At 37.8% G+C, this 17887-nt stretch overlaps 1 protein-coding gene across 12 annotated transcripts in view; it reads left to right on the plus strand.

The window, feature by feature from the left end:
• Nucleotides 1-17887, plus strand: part of LOC124170323 — a 137484-nt gene that overhangs the window by 61564 nt on the left and 58033 nt on the right. For 11 of the 12 annotated variants that reach the window (XM_046549031.1, XM_046549043.1, XM_046549040.1 and 8 more), the window contains one exon: nucleotides 3523-3781. In XM_046549031.1, the coding sequence (XP_046404987.1) occupies nucleotides 3523-3781 (259 nt within the window). The remainder of the gene's footprint in view (nucleotides 1-3522; nucleotides 3782-17887) is intronic. The other variant, XM_046549039.1, reaches the window with a different exon arrangement.

A 17887-nucleotide genomic window follows, 5' to 3' on the forward strand; every position in this document is an offset into this window, starting at 1 on the left:
TTTTGATGTTGAATGGAGAAACTGAAGGTATTTTTGCGACCTAATGTATCCATTTGACTTATTCAAAATAGTTTTTAGAGCAATCTACGACCCATGCAAGTTCCTCATTAGGCGAACTCACTTGTATATGGACATAAAAATTTTTGAAATGGTAGAAAGAACACTAAAGAATGTTTCTAAAACAACATAAGTTTGTTAATCTATTAATTTGCTTAATAAAACAGCAAGTTTAGTTAGTTTATTATCATTTTAAAGAATTATAACAATTAAGGTAAAAATATTTTTTCACAGCCTCGGGCTACGTTGAATGAATGTCTTTTAGTAAGTCCTATTAAAGAAAAGTCCTATCCTCTTGCGGATTCATTGTTTTGCATCATTAAGTAATTGGTGTCGATTCAATTATTCTTATAGTAGTTTTCCCAGAAAAATTAGTTGCTACCCAATGAATTCAATGAGTATGAATATTCGATGTACTGTTAGAATTAGAATAATCGTATCTTTACAACATTTGTGGTAAAATTGTCTTAATTTCCAGTAAAACGTGGCAGTATTTACTCATCTCTCCGATTATAATCCTCATAAATATACTCCAATAGAAAGACTACGAGAACATCAGCCCTTATGCCGTTATTTATAACTTGATGGTCACTTTTAGTATGCTAAAATGGATTACACTCGAATGTAGTCCCCCCTAACTTTTTCTTTGGGCAATTTTGGAAAAAAAGGGTAGAGACTGTATTCGGAAATATAGGGCATATGAGGGATGGATGGATCCAGGATTTCTTTCAGATTCGGATCGGATCCTTGATTTTCCGTGCCGGATCCAAATGCATTTTCAAATTCCTGCTATAAAGCGAAGTACTTCGTCAAGTTTCTTCTTGGTATATACAATCAAAGGAATGGGTTTTAGGTTTACATATACATTTAAATATTTTTACTGATTCAAAATCAGTTTTATAAGCTTTCAAATAATTTTTAAAAACAATAAAATCGTTACATGATCAGGATCTAAATTCTTGCACTTGCGTTTGGAAATGGTGATGGTGAGTTGGTTGCGTTTGGAAATGGTGGTTTATCCGAAGATTTTTCCTATTTTCATTTCCAAACCCAAGCATAACAGTTTAGGTCCTGAGCACGTAAAGATTTTTTTAAAACACAACTTCAAAACCTTTAAAAATGATTTTTTATTTATAAAAATATGAAAATGTGTACGAAAATTTAAAAGCATTCCTATGATTGTACAAACTTGATTAATTACTTTGTTTAATAGCAGGAATTTGATAATGCATTCGGATCCGAAAATATCCGGTCCGAAAGATCTGGCTTTGAAAATCAAGGATCTGATACGAATCTGGATCCGAAAAAAATCCTGGATGCGTCCATCCTTACTTGTGACCAAAGAAATTTGTGAGAGTTAGAATAGAATAGAATACTTTATTTGCCAAAGGATCAGAAAAGAATGAGTAGTTACATCAATTCAAATATATGGCACGTCAGTATAAGATGGTTAAACCATCACCAGTAATATGGTAATGTCTGCAATGGGTTAGAAATAACGCAAATTTAAAATATGCATGAAATAATAGTAAAATCAAATACAATGGGAATGATCGTTAATACATAAGACTTAACATTTACAAGTTCTCATCGCATGGAAATTCGTTAATTGAGTGGTAAAATTTAGAGAGGAGAGAATTACCTTCAATTCATCCTTGAAAACCTTGTCTGTAGTTAAATGTTTCATTTGTGAGGGAAGTTTGTTGTAGAGCTGAAGCCCCATATGTTTAGGCCCATTAGCAGATTTCCTAGTGCGTACAATCGGTTGGTGCTGATCATTGTTTTTTTTTCTGGTGGAGTACTGGTGAACATCTGAGTTGAGGTAATAATTACATACAGTGAGTCCTCGTTCTATGTCACCCCGTTTAACGTCATTTCGCGATAACGTCACAAAAATTTTGAGATCGTCTTTTGTTTATCGCACCTTCGCTTCGCGATAACGTCGAGTCTTTTAAATTTCGTGCGAGGAAAAACGCGAAGCGGTGGGCGTTGCAGGTTGTTCGTTTTGCAGGCGGTCATACAGTTAGTCAAAACGAAGTGTAAAACAGTGTGTTTATTGTAAATTGTGATTACGGTTTCAGCAAATTTTCTGCAAAATGAATTCTTAGGTAGGGTCGCAAGGTTTTACTTGACATAATGGTTTTCAGGAACCTAAAAAGTGATTTCAAGGAATTTTTCCGTGTAGAACTCGGAATTTTTGTCATCACTTTTTTCGCCTTGTTAAAAATAATTTTTGTTCCTTTAATTGCGACGATGTTTCAGCGATGGTGATGCCCAGGCGACGCTCGCCCGGGCGACCACCATAGCGAATTCCCATCGTAAAAAATGCCCCAGATATGATATGCTAAATTTTTTTTGGCGTATAGAAGCCGATATTCACTTTTAACATTGTTTCTTATAGGATTTATGTTTCGATTAACGTCATTTCGTTTATCGTCACATTTTTCAGGAACGGTAAGTGACGTTAAAGGAGGACTCACTGTATGTTGCTTTTGGTGTGAAGTATGGTTAACAGTGTGTACACACAGGGTAAAGGTAAAATTTTTAGCTTTTTGAACAGGGGTGGGCATGGCTGTTGTAATTGGCATTAGATATGATACGGACAACCTTCTTTTGAATATTGAACAATTTCAAGGCATTAGAGGACGATCCCCAAAAGATTATACTGTAAGAAATATGGGAGTAGAAAAGCCATAGTAAATATTAAGGAGAATGTCAGATGACACTGTGTAGCGAATGGATCTAACTAGAAAGCAGACAGAACTAAGTTTGTTGGCCAAGAAACAGATATGGATATCCCATGAAACATTGAAGTCAATATGTATCCCTAAAAATTTGGCTGAAAGAAAAAGAAAGTTGAAGGTGCGGTTGGTGTTGGAGGGCGAGGCTTTGAGTGCTGATATGACGCAGGATGCTAGCAGGTAACAGAGTACCTTACTAGCAGGTAGCGCTTGGCTTAAATAAGGATTATTAATACCTTATCAAACGAAGAAAACTTTCCGAACTTAGCCAGTTTTAATAGGTGATTATTAAGACATGTTTCCCTGAGCTCTCTGCCTCATGCATGCATTAGTAATCTCAGACGATGTAAAACTCCTATATACTCATGTAGAAACTAGGTCCCTGTGACATCACGTGGAGTGGCATCGCATGAGTGCCAATCAGGCCTTTTTCCAATGAGGTTAAAATTGACCATTGCCATTTGTCTAAACCGGTATTTCTAAAACCAAATAATTTGTATATTATGAATACAGTAATGGTGGGTAAGAAATCGCAATCAATGCCTTTCGTTTTCTTTGATAAAGGAAACTACCCTATTGTGTAATATTCTAGAAAACTTATGAATCGTCAGCCGAAAATGGCTTCAGAGCTTATGAAATCATGTCCAAACTTAGCGGCAGCCATATTGAGGTTACTTGTGACCAAAGAAATTTGTTAGAGTGGAAGGTGCGGTTGGTGTTTCAGGTCAGTGAAGAACTACAGGAGAATGGTGATGGGGAAGGGCGATTGTGAGCGCGAGGACAGTATGGCGCGGTGCTCTCGCGGTCAAAAGGATCAGCTGTTGGCAGGGCTGGACCTCGTCCAAGTTTGTGGCTATGGCGAGGAGAGGGAGCCTTGCATTGCGTCGTGCAGCAGCAACTGCGGGGAGCATGCGGCTGATGCTGAGGGCTCGGTGGATGCCGGCGTGAGCATTGGGTCTACGCAGACCGAAGAGGTGAACATGGTAATAGTAATAATAATACAGTAAACTCTTGATTTTACGAAGTCAGTCGGACCGGAAAATTGGCACTTCGTAAAATCGAGTTTCGTTAATTCAAACCTTTTTCATAAGTCATGAAAAAAATGTTCGCTTTTGTTTCTTCCGCCGTTTTTTGTCTTTAGTGGTCTTATTTAAATGTTTTCGGTGGTTATTCTCGGTATAATTCATAGAAAAGGCTTTTTGCTATCGATTTATGATGTGAAAAATCGTTAAATACCACCATAAAATTCCCATTTCTAGTTCATACTTCAACATCAACGATCGCTAAAGAAATTCCCGACCAGTTTAGAAAACGTTATCAAATAATGAATTGCAATGTTACATATATAAAGTGGGAAAGTAATTGATTGATTGGGTGATTGACACAAATTAGTAGCCCAAACTGTGATAGGTGTGGGTATTTAGAATATTGGACGTAAAAGTAAAAAAAAATTCATCGGGAGGAAAAATCTGAAAACTCGAAAAAGTTGATAAGTTTTCGAGATGTATCGACTTGAATTAACATGGGAGCCTTATGGGACTACAACTTTTTCGCTTTTTTTTTGTACTTTTAAACGCCTGAGGAACATGAAAATCCTTTGACATAAACTAGATTTTTTGGTGTGGTTGCCATAGCTACGAATTGATATTTAGTATTTTTTATTACTGTTTGAACGCTCTCAATGCTTTTCTTATGGGAAAACTTTAGGAATTTTTTTGACCTACTTGCAATAATCGCACGACAAATTCCTTTGCCAAAAAGTTAGAGAATTCTTTGGTTAATTTTTTGGCTATCTTGGAATTTTCGTACGTCGAAACAATTCCGAGGAATAAACGATTTCGATTTTACATTGTCGAGATGGGCGAATTTTCAAACTCGGATTTCGGCCTTGAGACATGTGCCATATGAAAATTTGGAATCTTCTGGAAAAACCGTAGAGGGTACTTTGTACCCTCACGTTTAAGCTCACTTTCTCCGTATCCCTCTTCGTTAATTAATAATTAAATTCCGAAAAATGTCCTGCACGCGAAAAATCATTGTCGCCATTTTTTTGTGGAGCATGCAATCTTGAATATCTTAGCAACCATTTAAGCTAGAGGAATGAAATTTTCAGATTAATAATATTAATAAAATGGTCAACTTTTTCAATGATTGCCATTCCGCTCGATCGATTCACGTGCGAGTTATATCGATACCAATCTCCTTGGTTACGCTTTAAACGCTAATAACTTTTTTGTAAATCAAGTTTTGAACCCAAGAGTCATGCACAATACAACTGCTAATGTCATTCATCCGACAAAAGTTAAATCAAGCGGATCGATTGATAAGACTCGAAGTTATGATCGATACAAGGTTGCATTCAATGGAGCCATTATTCAGACCTATTTACATAGTTACGGGAATAAAAATTATGGCAATATGTAAAGGAAGGAATGAGTTATGCGTACACATTAATTATTTAGATAAGTATTGTTTCCTAACGAAGATATATCAATATGAATTTATATCTTTTTGTATTAGGTCCCCATAAGAAATACACGCATCGCCCTATATACGTCACCAATATAAGAACATAGGCGAAATTTTGAAAGCGGGGATAGTAGAGGAGAGAGGGATAAGGGTATGGCCATCGAATGGAGGGGTTATCAATAGGATGCGAATTTTTCAATACAGGTGGCAGTATAGTCGAATGTACGATTCGATTTTTATAGCAAATACGCAAATTGGCATAAAATGATAAGTGTATACATTGGAACAATGAAATTTAGTGAATTGGTACATCATGGTATTCCTCACAATGCGCAATGGAAACATGTTTTGTATATAGTCTCACGCTCGATATATATCGAATCTACTTTTTCTTAAAAAATATCGAATTGCTATAGCATATAGGATTTTACATCTAAGGACATAGTAGACCAGGAAATATATTAGTAGATACCCATAGACCAGAAATTAAACCAAAAAAATTGCGAATTTTAAAGTACAGATGTCAGTATGATCGAAAAATCGATTCGACTATTATAGCAAATACGTTAATTGGCATAACTTCAATTGTGTTTCCGTTGGACCAATGAAATTTGGTGAATGGGTACATCTTTGTATTCCTCACAATGCCCAATGGAAATTTGTTTTGTATGTAGTCTCACGCTCGATATATATCGAATATAATTTTTATTAAAATATATCGAATTGCTATAACACATAGGATTTTACATCCAAGGACATAGTTGACCAGGAATTATATAGTTGATACCCATAGACTGTAAGTTAAACCAAAAGCAATGCAGATTTTAAAGTACAGATGTCAGTATGATCGAAGAATCGATTCGATTATTCTAGCAAATACGTTAATTGGCATAACTTCAATAGTGTTTCCGTTTGACCAATGAAATTTGGTGAATGGGTACATCTTTTTATTCCTCACAATGCCCAATGAAAATGTGTTTTGCATGTAGTCTCACGTTCGATATATATCGAATCTACTTTTTCTTAAAATATATCGAATTGCTATAACATATAGGATTTTACATCCAAGGACATAGTTGACCAGGAAATATAGAGAAGATTTCTATTAACTGGAATTAAAATCCACGGCATTGCGGATATTACAGTGCAGATTGCAGTTTTATCGAAAGATTGATTCGATAATTGTAGCAAATACGCAAATTGGCATAACTGGATTAGTATATATGTTTGACCAATGAAAATTGGTGAATGGGTACATCTTGGTATTCCTCACATTGCCCAATGGAAATATGTTTTGCATGTAGCTCACATTCGATACATATCGAATCTGCTTTTTCACAAATTATATCGAATAGCTATAACATATAGGATTTTACACCCACGGGCATTGTTGACCAGCAATTATATAGAAGATGACCATAGCGTGGAAATAAAATCAATATCGTTGCGGATTTTACAGTACAGATGTCAGTCGAAAGATCGCTTCGATAGTTATAGAAAATGCTGAAATTAGCATATTTTGATTAGTATATACGTTGCACCAATGAAATTTTGTGAATGGGTACATCTTGGGATTCCTCACAATGCCCAATTGAAATATTGTTTGTGTTTAGTCTCACGTTCGATATATATCGAATCTACTTTTTCTTAAAATATATCGAATTGCTATAACATATAGGATTTTACATCCAAGGACATAGTTGACCAGGAAATATAGAGAAGATTTCTATTAACTGGAATTAAAATCCACGGCATTGCGGATATTACAGTGCAGATTGCAGTTTTATCGAAAGATTGATTCGATAATTGTAGCAAATACGGGAATTGGCATAACATGATTAGTATTTACGTTGGACCAATGACACTTGGTAAATGGGTACATCTTGGTATTCCTCACAATGCCCAATTGAAATATTTTTTTTTATAGTCTCACGTTCGATATAAATCGAATATACTTTTTCTTAAAATATATCGAATTGCTATTACATATAGGATTTTACATCCAAGGACATAGTTGACCAGGAATTATGTAGTAGATACCCATAGACTGGAAGTTAAACCAATAGCATTGTGGATTTAACAGTACAGATGTCAGTATAATTGAAAAATCGATTTGATTATTTTAGCAAATATTTAAATTGGCATAACTTGATTAGTGTATCCATTGGACCAATGAAATTTGGTGAATGGGTACATCTTGGTCTTCCTCACAATGCCCAATGGAAATATGCTTTGCGTGTAGTCTCACGATCTATATATATTGAATATGCTTTTTCTTAAAATATATCGAATCGTTATTACATACAGGATTTTCTATCCACGTGCATAGTTGACCAGGAATTTTAGGGTTGATGATCGAAGACTGGAACAGGATTGCAAATTTTCAATACACGTGTCAGTATACTTGATAAATCGATATGATAATGATAGCAAATATGCCAAAGCTATTTTTTTCAAATTGGAATATCTTGAGAATAACTATTTTTTAGTACCAAAGAAATTTGGGGAATCGTTACAATTTAGTATTTTACACACTGCATTATGGACATATGTTTTGCGAGTGGTATATATTTATATATTTATCTAAGGAATCTGCGTTTCATTTTCAAGTTTCGCTTATCACAACGCTTTTGGACTTTAAGAGTTGAAAAATAACCACAAAATCATCACTGTCTTGAAATTTTAAAAACCTTATTCCAATTATGTCTCAGTGCTAAACTTAGCCTATTCAAATAATGAACTATCCGTCAAATGAAATCATATTGAAAATAACAAATAATTTTAAAAGTAAACAATTAAGTTCCTTACCCTTTCAAAAACCGGCAGGGAAATTTTTGAATATTTTAAACACTTATGGACACAATACTCTACAAAACGTGACACAACGATGTTCCCACCCTCCTAATTACCCGCTTGAAGAGTTCAAGCACCCAATCGACTCGTTTATTATAAGAATTAACAGTAATAAATTTGTGGTTAGGAGCCAATAGCTACTATTAAGTATGCAAAAGATAGATATTTGTTTCTGACACCCACGGAATTTTAGCGGCAGCCGGCCTAACCGCCATTTATGTCGCCCTCTATCGCTCAGTGACGAGAAAAAAAGAAAAACAAGGGTCTTAGCCCGTTTCCAAAATAACCTTCGTAAGTTAATATTTCGAGTTACTTCGTATTTTCAGCAGAATGTGCTCTATTTTCACTGAGACTCAATTACGATCATAAATAACGTAGGATGTGATTATCTTCTGGCGAATATTTGAAGTAAATTCTGTTTGAGTTCTCCGTCCCACTACTGTGTTCCATCATCTTCGCAGACGTTGCCATAAAAGACTTAATTCTTCATCAGGACTGTATTCTTCATACCGGGTGTGAGGTGACCTGTTCATATAGTATGTTTCTCTCCTTTTATGCCGACAGGAGCAAGGTTCCAACCGGAAAACAACAGGAGAAACATCTTACAGTATCGGAGAAATATAGATAGAAACGTTATTATCCACATTGATTGTTTTCCTACAAGAGACGTTTTATCATTTCTCAACGTGGTTAAGTATTGGTTCGCTAGCGTGAATTCCCAAAAAATGACACGCAAAAACCTGTACCGTCACCTCATTTAGTTTTCGTGTTCCTTTCTCCGCCGTATTGAAAGTTAGGCAAAGGATCATTGACATCGAGAAAAGATTTTCATAGTTTTAGCACTAAAAAATAATCGCGCCATAATCGTAAATAAATATAGTGTGGAAAGAGCAAAGAAATTAATTTCAATTGAAAAGTCAGCTGAGAAGAAGAGAGACAATTATAAGCGCGGCACCATTTTCCCGATAGTGGAAGATACTTCTTCCGCCTCTCTCCGGTTAATAACTTCCCCCCGTTGCAGGTAAAGATGAACCATGCCCTTCTCCACAATCGGGGAACGTTCCCAGTGGGTGGGGTGAATAAGGGTGGGATGGGGATTGCCTGAGGGAAGAAGTGTGGTCAGCACAAGGACTGATGAAGGGGGCAGGACAAAGAAGGGTGGGGAAATGGCCTTCAGCTCTGCCTCAGTCTACTTTTGGGGGCCGTATTTTTTTGCGACGCACACAAGCACAGTCTCCTTAGGGAGGGAGTGAATGGGAAATGCTGGGGAAGGAGGGGTTTGGGATGCATAAGGTGGGTGTCAGCAAGATCAGCCAAAGGCGGCAGGAGGGAAGGGACGGCTTTGGAAAGACAGAACCCCAGCATGGGAGAACGGGGAAGCGCGTGAGATGAAAGTTCATGGTTAGACTTGGAAGTGCGTCTTCATTACGAGAAGCCTGAAATATAAATTGGCGGTAAATAGAGCCCAGTACTTAAGATATTTAAGTTGTTCATTCACAAAGGCCAATATATACACGAAAAGATATTATGGCGCGGATTGCATGTATCAACGTCCATTTCGGGATGTTATTAATTTCTGTTCCCATTTATAAAAGTAGCAAATAGATTTGAAAGAATGATAATCGTGAATAAAAATATCTAAATCGATATCCAAACGCACATGAGCAAAATAGATGAATGTATACATACCGATCCATCGCAAGTAATACCGCTCAAGCTTCTTCCGGTATAGGACTTTAAAATCCTGGATAATGCCTTGGTCCAAGGGCTGGGACTTGCTAGTCGAGTTTGGGGGTAAAAAGAGGACTCGAACATTAGCCAATTTTAGATCTTCCACGTATTTATGAACGGTGGCATTATCCATTATTAAAACAATTTTGCTGTTCTGGAAAATTTCTCGGGTCATCCAGCTGTTTTTATTTGCATGGTAAAAAACGGGGAGGGCTTCCAATTTTACATGTTTTAAGCACCGTGGCCTTTCAAATTTCCCAATGACAACGGGCTTATTTTGTCCGTGCCCGTTTGGTTGACGCACAGCCCCACAGTAACACGCACTTTACTCTTTTTCCCCCCATGGCACCTTTGCCCTTTGAAACCCAGGGTTGCGTCAGGTAATGCATTAAACAATAGCCCAGTTTCAGGGGCCAGCGAGGGTGAGCTCGTCGAGGAAAGGGTCCCGGATTAGGGACCCTTCGAAGTGCTTCGGCAAAAAGTCAAGTAGTCTTCAAAGTACGTTCACAGCAGTGCAAAGGGTTAATTAGGGGTGTACGAAATACTCCGCGCGACCTTCCTGACATATTAAACTACGAATTATTGTCGATGCTATGTTTACGAACAGGCACGTAAATAGGGGCATAATGTCAGCCGCGATATTTTAACTGAACTCCTACTCCCCCTAAATTCCCACAGTGAGGTTTTTGGCGACCCATTTCTCTCCAAAGTTGCATTATCATTTACGATTTCGCACTTTTGATGGACCACAGTTGGAAGCGCTGATTTTTTAGCTACTTACGCCGGCGTAACTAGTTTTGTTGACAAATTTTTCGCCGTAGTTCGTATAAACGAATGCCATTTGCTCCTAGGGACCGAGCCGAGGTTCGTAAATTCAAAAAATGTCGTATAATCGAAACTTCGTATAATCGAATAGCGCCATGTATTTAGCATAGGCTTTTCACCGGGACCGCAATATCACTTCGTATAATCGAAAACTTCGTAAAATCCTGCTTCGTAAAATCAAGAGTTTACTGTAATAATAATAATATTTATTTATCACCGTTGGCAAAATACAATGCATGGCTACGTAGATTTGCATACAAAAAAAAAGATGCAATATAAAAGTACAAAAGACATTACGAGATGCGTATACCATATGTATATATATGTATACAATAAAGATACAGAAAAGGGAAAACCATACAAAACACATTACAATATCAAATGTTTTTAAGAGTCTTCAAGGTATTCAGAGACAATGTAACGGCACTTTCTGAATAGGAGATTTTTAACCCTCCATTTAAACAAAGCAGGTGAAGAGATGGATTTAATTTCCTCAGGGATGTGATTAAAAATTGCAGAGGCGGAGTGGTAGGGGCCTTTCAGGCAGAGAGAACCTGAGTATTGCTGAGTGTACTCTATATCTTGGCCATGTTCCAAAGCGCCAATAATCAAGCTGATTTGCTTGATTTTGAATTTACTTGGTGACTATAGACGAAGATTATTTATTCTTCCAATTAATTTTCTTTTGTTTATTTAACCATTTGACTGCGCAAATAAGCTGAAATGGAGCTACCTAGAGGCGCAAAAAATAATATTTTTTTTATTTTTGCACAATTTTTTTAATTATAACTTTTTTACTTAAGGAAAAAATGTTTCAAAAATATTTAGGGCAATAAAAATCAAAAGAGGTCTAAAAGATGTCCGCATGACATCTACTTCGCTACCTTGGTTTGACAAGGATCTAACTGACATTATTGCAAAATTTGGTGTTTTCACTCAAGATAACTGAGTTTATGTTTCTCTATGTGTTGCGCCGGTTTTTATTCCTCTGTGTAAAATAATAACAGATTTAGACAGTGACAAAGTTCCAGCTGCAAGCAAAAAAAAACTAGTATTTGGTGTGACAAGGTTCTAACTGCATTTTACTTATTTTATTACTCATATAAACGTGTAAAAAAATAAAATAAATAACATATTTTCTTAAAGTAATAATTACTAGCGTATCTAATGGATCACTAGTGTATTGCCAAAAATCAAAAATAAATTCCTATTAATAACAGAAATAGAGCAGTTTAAAACTTTGACAAGGTTTTTCTCAAAACCAGCTGATGGTCAGTTAGAACCTTGTCAAACCAAGGTAGCGACTTGTCAAAGGAAGAACTTCTAAGCACACATGGATTGGGAGAGTAGAAAAATAGTCAATAGACAGTGGGAGCAGTCTGATAAGGCAATCGCTTATAGATGATTGGAGCAGGTTTAGGGTTAAATGAGTTTTGCCATTTAAAGACTGAACTAACTTACCAACTAATTTTTTTATTATTTTTTTTGCATATTTTTTTTATTTTACAACTAATCAAGGGATATAATAATAATAAGGTTTATTATCCGTGGGCAAAATACCTTTGCATGGAGTCGTCAAAAAGTACAATTACATAAAAATGATCAAGTCAGTTACATCAAAAAACAAAATATACAACTCGTTGTAATGAGTTACAATTACAAAAAACAAGAGTACAACGAGAAGGCCATTTTGGTTAAGAACAGTATACAAAGATAAATCTTAAAAGACACAGTTCATATATTCTTTTACATCATAGAACTAATGTTTTCTCAGGATATTTTTTACGGATAATTTGAATTTCTGATATTCTAGATCTTTTATTGTAGATGGCAGTTTGTTATAAATATTGAATCCTTGGTGATTTAAACTTTTCAGTCTTTTAGCTGTTCTATGGCTTTTTAGATGGATGAGTTCATTTGATCTGGTTTTATAGTTATGAAAATGAGAGTTTTTTTCAAAAGACATGTGGTTCTTGTGGATGAAGGACACTGTTTCTAATATGTAAATGTATGGTGCTGGTAAAATGTTGAGTTCTGCATATATTGGTTTGGTGGGTGTTCTTAAAGGAACCTGTTTCATTATTTTTAAAATTCTTTTCTGCATTTGAAATATTTTTTTCATGTAGTGCGAGGATCCCCTTAGGATAATTCCCTGTGTTTTTCTTGAGCAAATATGCCCATAATAACCTACCTGAAGAACATCGAGGGTATGAAAGAAAGCTGAGCAAAGATTTTCAAATGAGTTTACAAGCAGGTTCCCCAAGGGGTACACGCCACCAAATTTTGCTATCGTTTAAAAAATACATGTACACTTGACCTAAAAACTAAGTTTTTTTATTTATTTAAGAAGTTGCTCACATACAGCATTTCTGCCCATTTATAGGGGTGCAGGAACAAATATGAAATTTTAACGTAAAAAAAATCAGAACAAAGAGTGCAGGCAAAAGATAGTGAAGAAAAAAATAGAAGACACGTGGAAAGGGAGGAGAGAGGGAGGTTTATTTATTTGCCGGGGAACGGGACATGGCGAGTTTGACAAATGAGGACAGAAAAAATGGATCAATATTGTCTGGTAATGAATTGAGCAGGGAGCAAAGGCAGTGTTGGAATAAGCACTTACTGAGGGATAGTCTAGGGATAGGCGTATGGAGTAAGGAATGTGTATGTGTTTTTCGGCTAGGCACTCTGAAATTAATAGAGAAAAGCAAATCAGGACAATCAATGTGTGAGTTTAGAATGTTGTAAATAAGTTTTAAATCTGTTTTAATCCTTTGTTGGCAGAGATCAGTGATTGATAGAAAAGATAGGAGTGAGCTGGTGGACATGTCAAGTAAGTGGGCAACTCTACGTCTTACAATTCTGGCAAAGAAGCCTGTTATACTGTCAAGAGAGGTGAGGTTAGAGGTAGCTGCGATGAACCATATGGGAGTGCAATATCTGGTGACTGGAGGGATAAATGCTGAGAAGTATGATTTGAGAGCTGTGGAATTGGTTATTTCTGTGTAGTGGTAGAGGAGATCTGAAAGTGACAGCTTTGCTCTTGATTAAATGAATGTGTTCGAAGAGGGTAAGTTCAGTGTCAGTTACGACGCCTAAATCCTTCACAGCCGAAACATGTTGAAGAGGCGCGGAGTCAATTGAATATTGAAAAGTAATAGGAGATTTTTTAAGGGAAATGGAAATGCATTTAATGAAATTTAAGTGTAGGTTCTAAGTATTACACTATTTGCAGTCAAGTTTAAAGAATTTTGAAGGACTTCGCAGTCCGAGGTAGTTTGAATATTCTTAAATAGTTTACAGTCATCCACATAAAAAAGGGTATGTGTCTGGGATGGAGGCAAAAGTGTGGCTAGGCCATCAATGGATAGGCTAAATACCGTATTTCTCGGAATATAGTCCCCCTCTGAATGTAGTCCCCCCCCCTAATTTTGAGGCTTCAGTTTCGGGAAAAGTGAAAAAAATGCGTTTGAATGTAGTCCCCTCCCTTTACTTTTACCATGGGCATTTTTGGAAAAAAAGGGGGGACTATATTCATATATATATAGTAAATATGGCCCCAGGGAACTCCCTTGAGGAACACCTGATGTTACCGGGGACCAGTATGAGGAAGTGCCAGAAAGTATAACTCTTCGAAATCTATCTGTAAGAAAGGACTTGAGGAGATTAACCTTTTCCTTACTATACACGCATATATACGTGTGGACGTTTCCTAACCCGAGAGATGACGGCCGTATATTTACGTGTGAGATTTTGCTAGCCAGGAGAACGAAAGCCGTATATATATACGTTTTCTAGCTCTCCCTCTTTTAGGACAGTCGCAGGTTTACGTCATCTTTGTTTCACGCCAAACCCTGCGGGGTTTAGGATTTACCCTCGGAATCCAGGAGCAGGTACCCGGACCCCTCATCTGTTATAACCCCTCTTCGCAGTAAGGGACAGCGGTCATTCAATTGTTAACCAGTCAGGTTTCGAAATAAATATTTGTTCATTTCTCATAAAAAATAAACTAAGAATTGAATTATTTGTCTTTTGAGCAGCGTTTCCAATTTTGAAACGAAATTCTACGATAAATATTAACTTGTATCTCGAGTTATGTATAAACATCAGCATGGAAATTGTTGCTGCATTAAATGCGTTAATAATGGCCTTAGAACTTCGTTTAAAATTTGATAATGCTCAGATAAAAATGAGGAATTCAATTCAGCGTCTGCAATTTACATGAAAGCAACAATTATCCATTTGCTAAATACATATAAGCAATACATAATTTGACGGCAAATCAATGCTGCAGGTATGGTCGTAAACCCGGAAAGGAGGTAGCACAACTACTCTTGGAGTCCGAGATAATGCGAAGTCCCTGCGTGGAGGGGTCGAAAAAGGTTCAGCGAGACCCTTCTTAACGAATGCCCTCCAAAAATGCTCCGTACCACAAGAAAGAAGAGTCTCTTGGGGCTCAGTGCAGCTGTCATGCTAAGACGAAAACTCCGCCGTCTCGAAAAGGTTAAGAAAGATTCCATGCACGTTGAATCATTGACTAAGCTTGTGAAATAGGAGGGTATGGTTGAGTGAATCAAAGGCTCTGGAGAAATCAAGGAATATGGTGTCAAGTTGAGAATTTTTGCTATGAGTTGACAGCATTGTGATGGAAGACAGATATGTTAGTAAGACAGGAACGATTAGGGAGGAAACCTTGCTGATTATTCGATAGGTTAGGGGATGTAATTTAACCTGTTAAGGATAATCCTCTCAGTGACAGAGGTTAGTATAGGAAGTAAGGAAATCGGGTGGTTATTAGCGACTTCACATTTAGGACCAGTTTTATGGATTGGTATGATGTTCGCCATTTTCCACCGATGCAGAAAGACACTGAGCGTGAAGCACCGATTCAATAGAAGACTCATAGGAATCAAGAGGGAGGAGGTGCAGTTGCATATAAGGATAGGACTGATGCCATCAGGGCCTGGTTAACGGTGGAGGAGTATTTATGAGAGAAAGTGAAAGACTTCCTGTGGATCGGTCACGATGCAGAAAGACAGTGCGTACAGCAAGATGTGAGGGAGTGGTCAGGGAGAGAAGGAAGATTGGATGCAGGCATCAGACGATTTGAAAAGAATTTATCAAACAAGTTTGGTCTATTGGGGCCCTCGGCGTAACTATTTTTATAACAAACATTGTCTGCAATTCCAGAATGATTACGGCGACAATTCCAAAAAGACCAGATTTTTTTAGGGGTGGTGGTAATAGATGAGCTCACACTATGTGCATATTCCTTGTGATCACGACGGATGAGAGCTTTAGAAAATCGACAAAGCTCTGTGTAAGAGCGACAAGTATGTTCGTTCGGAGTCGTCTTGTAGAGGTACCACGCTTGATTTTTGTTTCTGAGAGCATGCAGGGTTTTTGCTTTAAACCAGGAGGGGAATTTCTTAGATTTAGGTTTCACAATAGGCACTTAACGGCACTTTCAATGACGGGGTACAGGAAGTCCACGCCATCTTCGGGGGTGAAGGAGGAGAGCAGTGACAAGGGTATGAGGTTGAGGGAGTGGTTTATGACCTCCCAGCAAACCTTAGACCATGCAAGAAAGGGTTTCAGAGGGTGGGGTCTTACCCCACCGTGTTTCTTGGAGAAGGAAAAGTTGTAAATGACATCAAGGGACTCATGCTCTGAGTCAAAAATGTTTCTGCTGGGGGTTATTGCCTCGGGGGGAGTGGTGGAAAGAAGGAAGTCCAACGTTGCCGCGTTTCGTGTCCATTCATTGCAGAACTGGAAAATATGAAAGGCGTTGATGAAATTTAGGAGAAAGTACTCATCATGGGCATCAGACGGAGACCCACTCGTTGGGGACTCCCACAGGATTGAGAGATTAAAGTCACCAAAAAGGATAATGGGACCAAGAGTAATGACACTCATCACAGAGTCAAGGCATTTTTGTAAGACGGAAAGATCACTGGCAGGAGGACGATGGAAACAGCCCACATGAGTTTTGATAGGTTTCGATTGTTTATGGGGGGGTAGAGAGACTTCAGTCCACAGGATTTCACAGTCAGTCCTTAGGTCCAAGCGACGTTTAGAGGGATATTTATTAGAGATGTGCGAATAGTATCCGCAAATACTCGAATACCTCGAATACTAGAAAGTATTCGATATTCGAGATTTCGAATAGTTATGCGAAAAGTACCGCCTCGAATACCTCGAATAATTTGAATTTCGCATCATACACTGTCGCACGCACGTCGTTGGTAGTGACTCGGAAAAATGTAGAGAACTGTAGTCATTTAGTGCTCGCAGCGCCGTTTTACGCAAGTTGAAGAATTGCATCAAATTCGTGGATTTTAGCGGTGAAAAGTGTTCGACGAGGGGAACCGAAAATAGTCGGGAGAAAAAATCCGAAAATCCCCGATTCCCCCCACCAGGAGAACCTCAGGGCCGTGGGATAGCAACCTTATAGGGCATTTCCCACGATCCTCTATCCCCCTCCATTCAGCACTCGCCTCAACCACTCTGACGCTTTCCTCTTCTCCGAAATCAAACAAAAGGTCCCAGCTCGCGCAGGGATCGCATTACGAAGACCCCTGCTTCGAAAAAAATATCGAGTTACGAGAACAATAAAAACGTGTTTCACGCCCTCCCCCCTTTTCTCACCCACTGACCTTTTTCTGGCTACCTGCTTCGAAGTTCCCCATTTCAGGAGGTCAACTGCTGTGTGAGTACTGTGGGATACTTACATTAGTGCATTTCCCAAGGTCCGGTATCCCTCTCCATTCAGCACTAGCCCCCCCTCTGAAGCTTTCCTCTTCTTCAAAATAAAAAAAAGGTCACAGCTCGTGTAGGGATCATATTACGAAGACCTTAGCTTCGAAAAAATACGCGAGAACAATAGAAACGTGTTTCGGGCCCTCCCTTTCCTCCCCCACTGACCTTTTTTTTCCTACCAGCTTCGAAGTTCCCCATTTCTGTGGAGGTCAACCGCTGCATGAGTCATCTATTAGCACAAAGGGTGTCTAAGAATGACTTTCGTCAATTGATGTTACACCTTTATTGAATTGAAATATTATAGTAATGTGCGCGTAATTTCAAAAAGAATAAGACCAAACACGACGTATTTCTGAGTTTATTTAAGCATTTTACGCAAAGAAATAAATGTCAAAACACGGCGGAGACTTAGCATTCTGGCGAAACTCGATATGAGCAGCAGAGCTTCTCGGAAG

The sequence above is a fragment of the Ischnura elegans genome, chromosome 13 (assembly GCF_921293095.1).
Source record: "Ischnura elegans chromosome 13, ioIscEleg1.1, whole genome shotgun sequence".
In the NCBI taxonomy this organism is placed as follows: domain Eukaryota; kingdom Metazoa; phylum Arthropoda; class Insecta; order Odonata; family Coenagrionidae; genus Ischnura; species Ischnura elegans.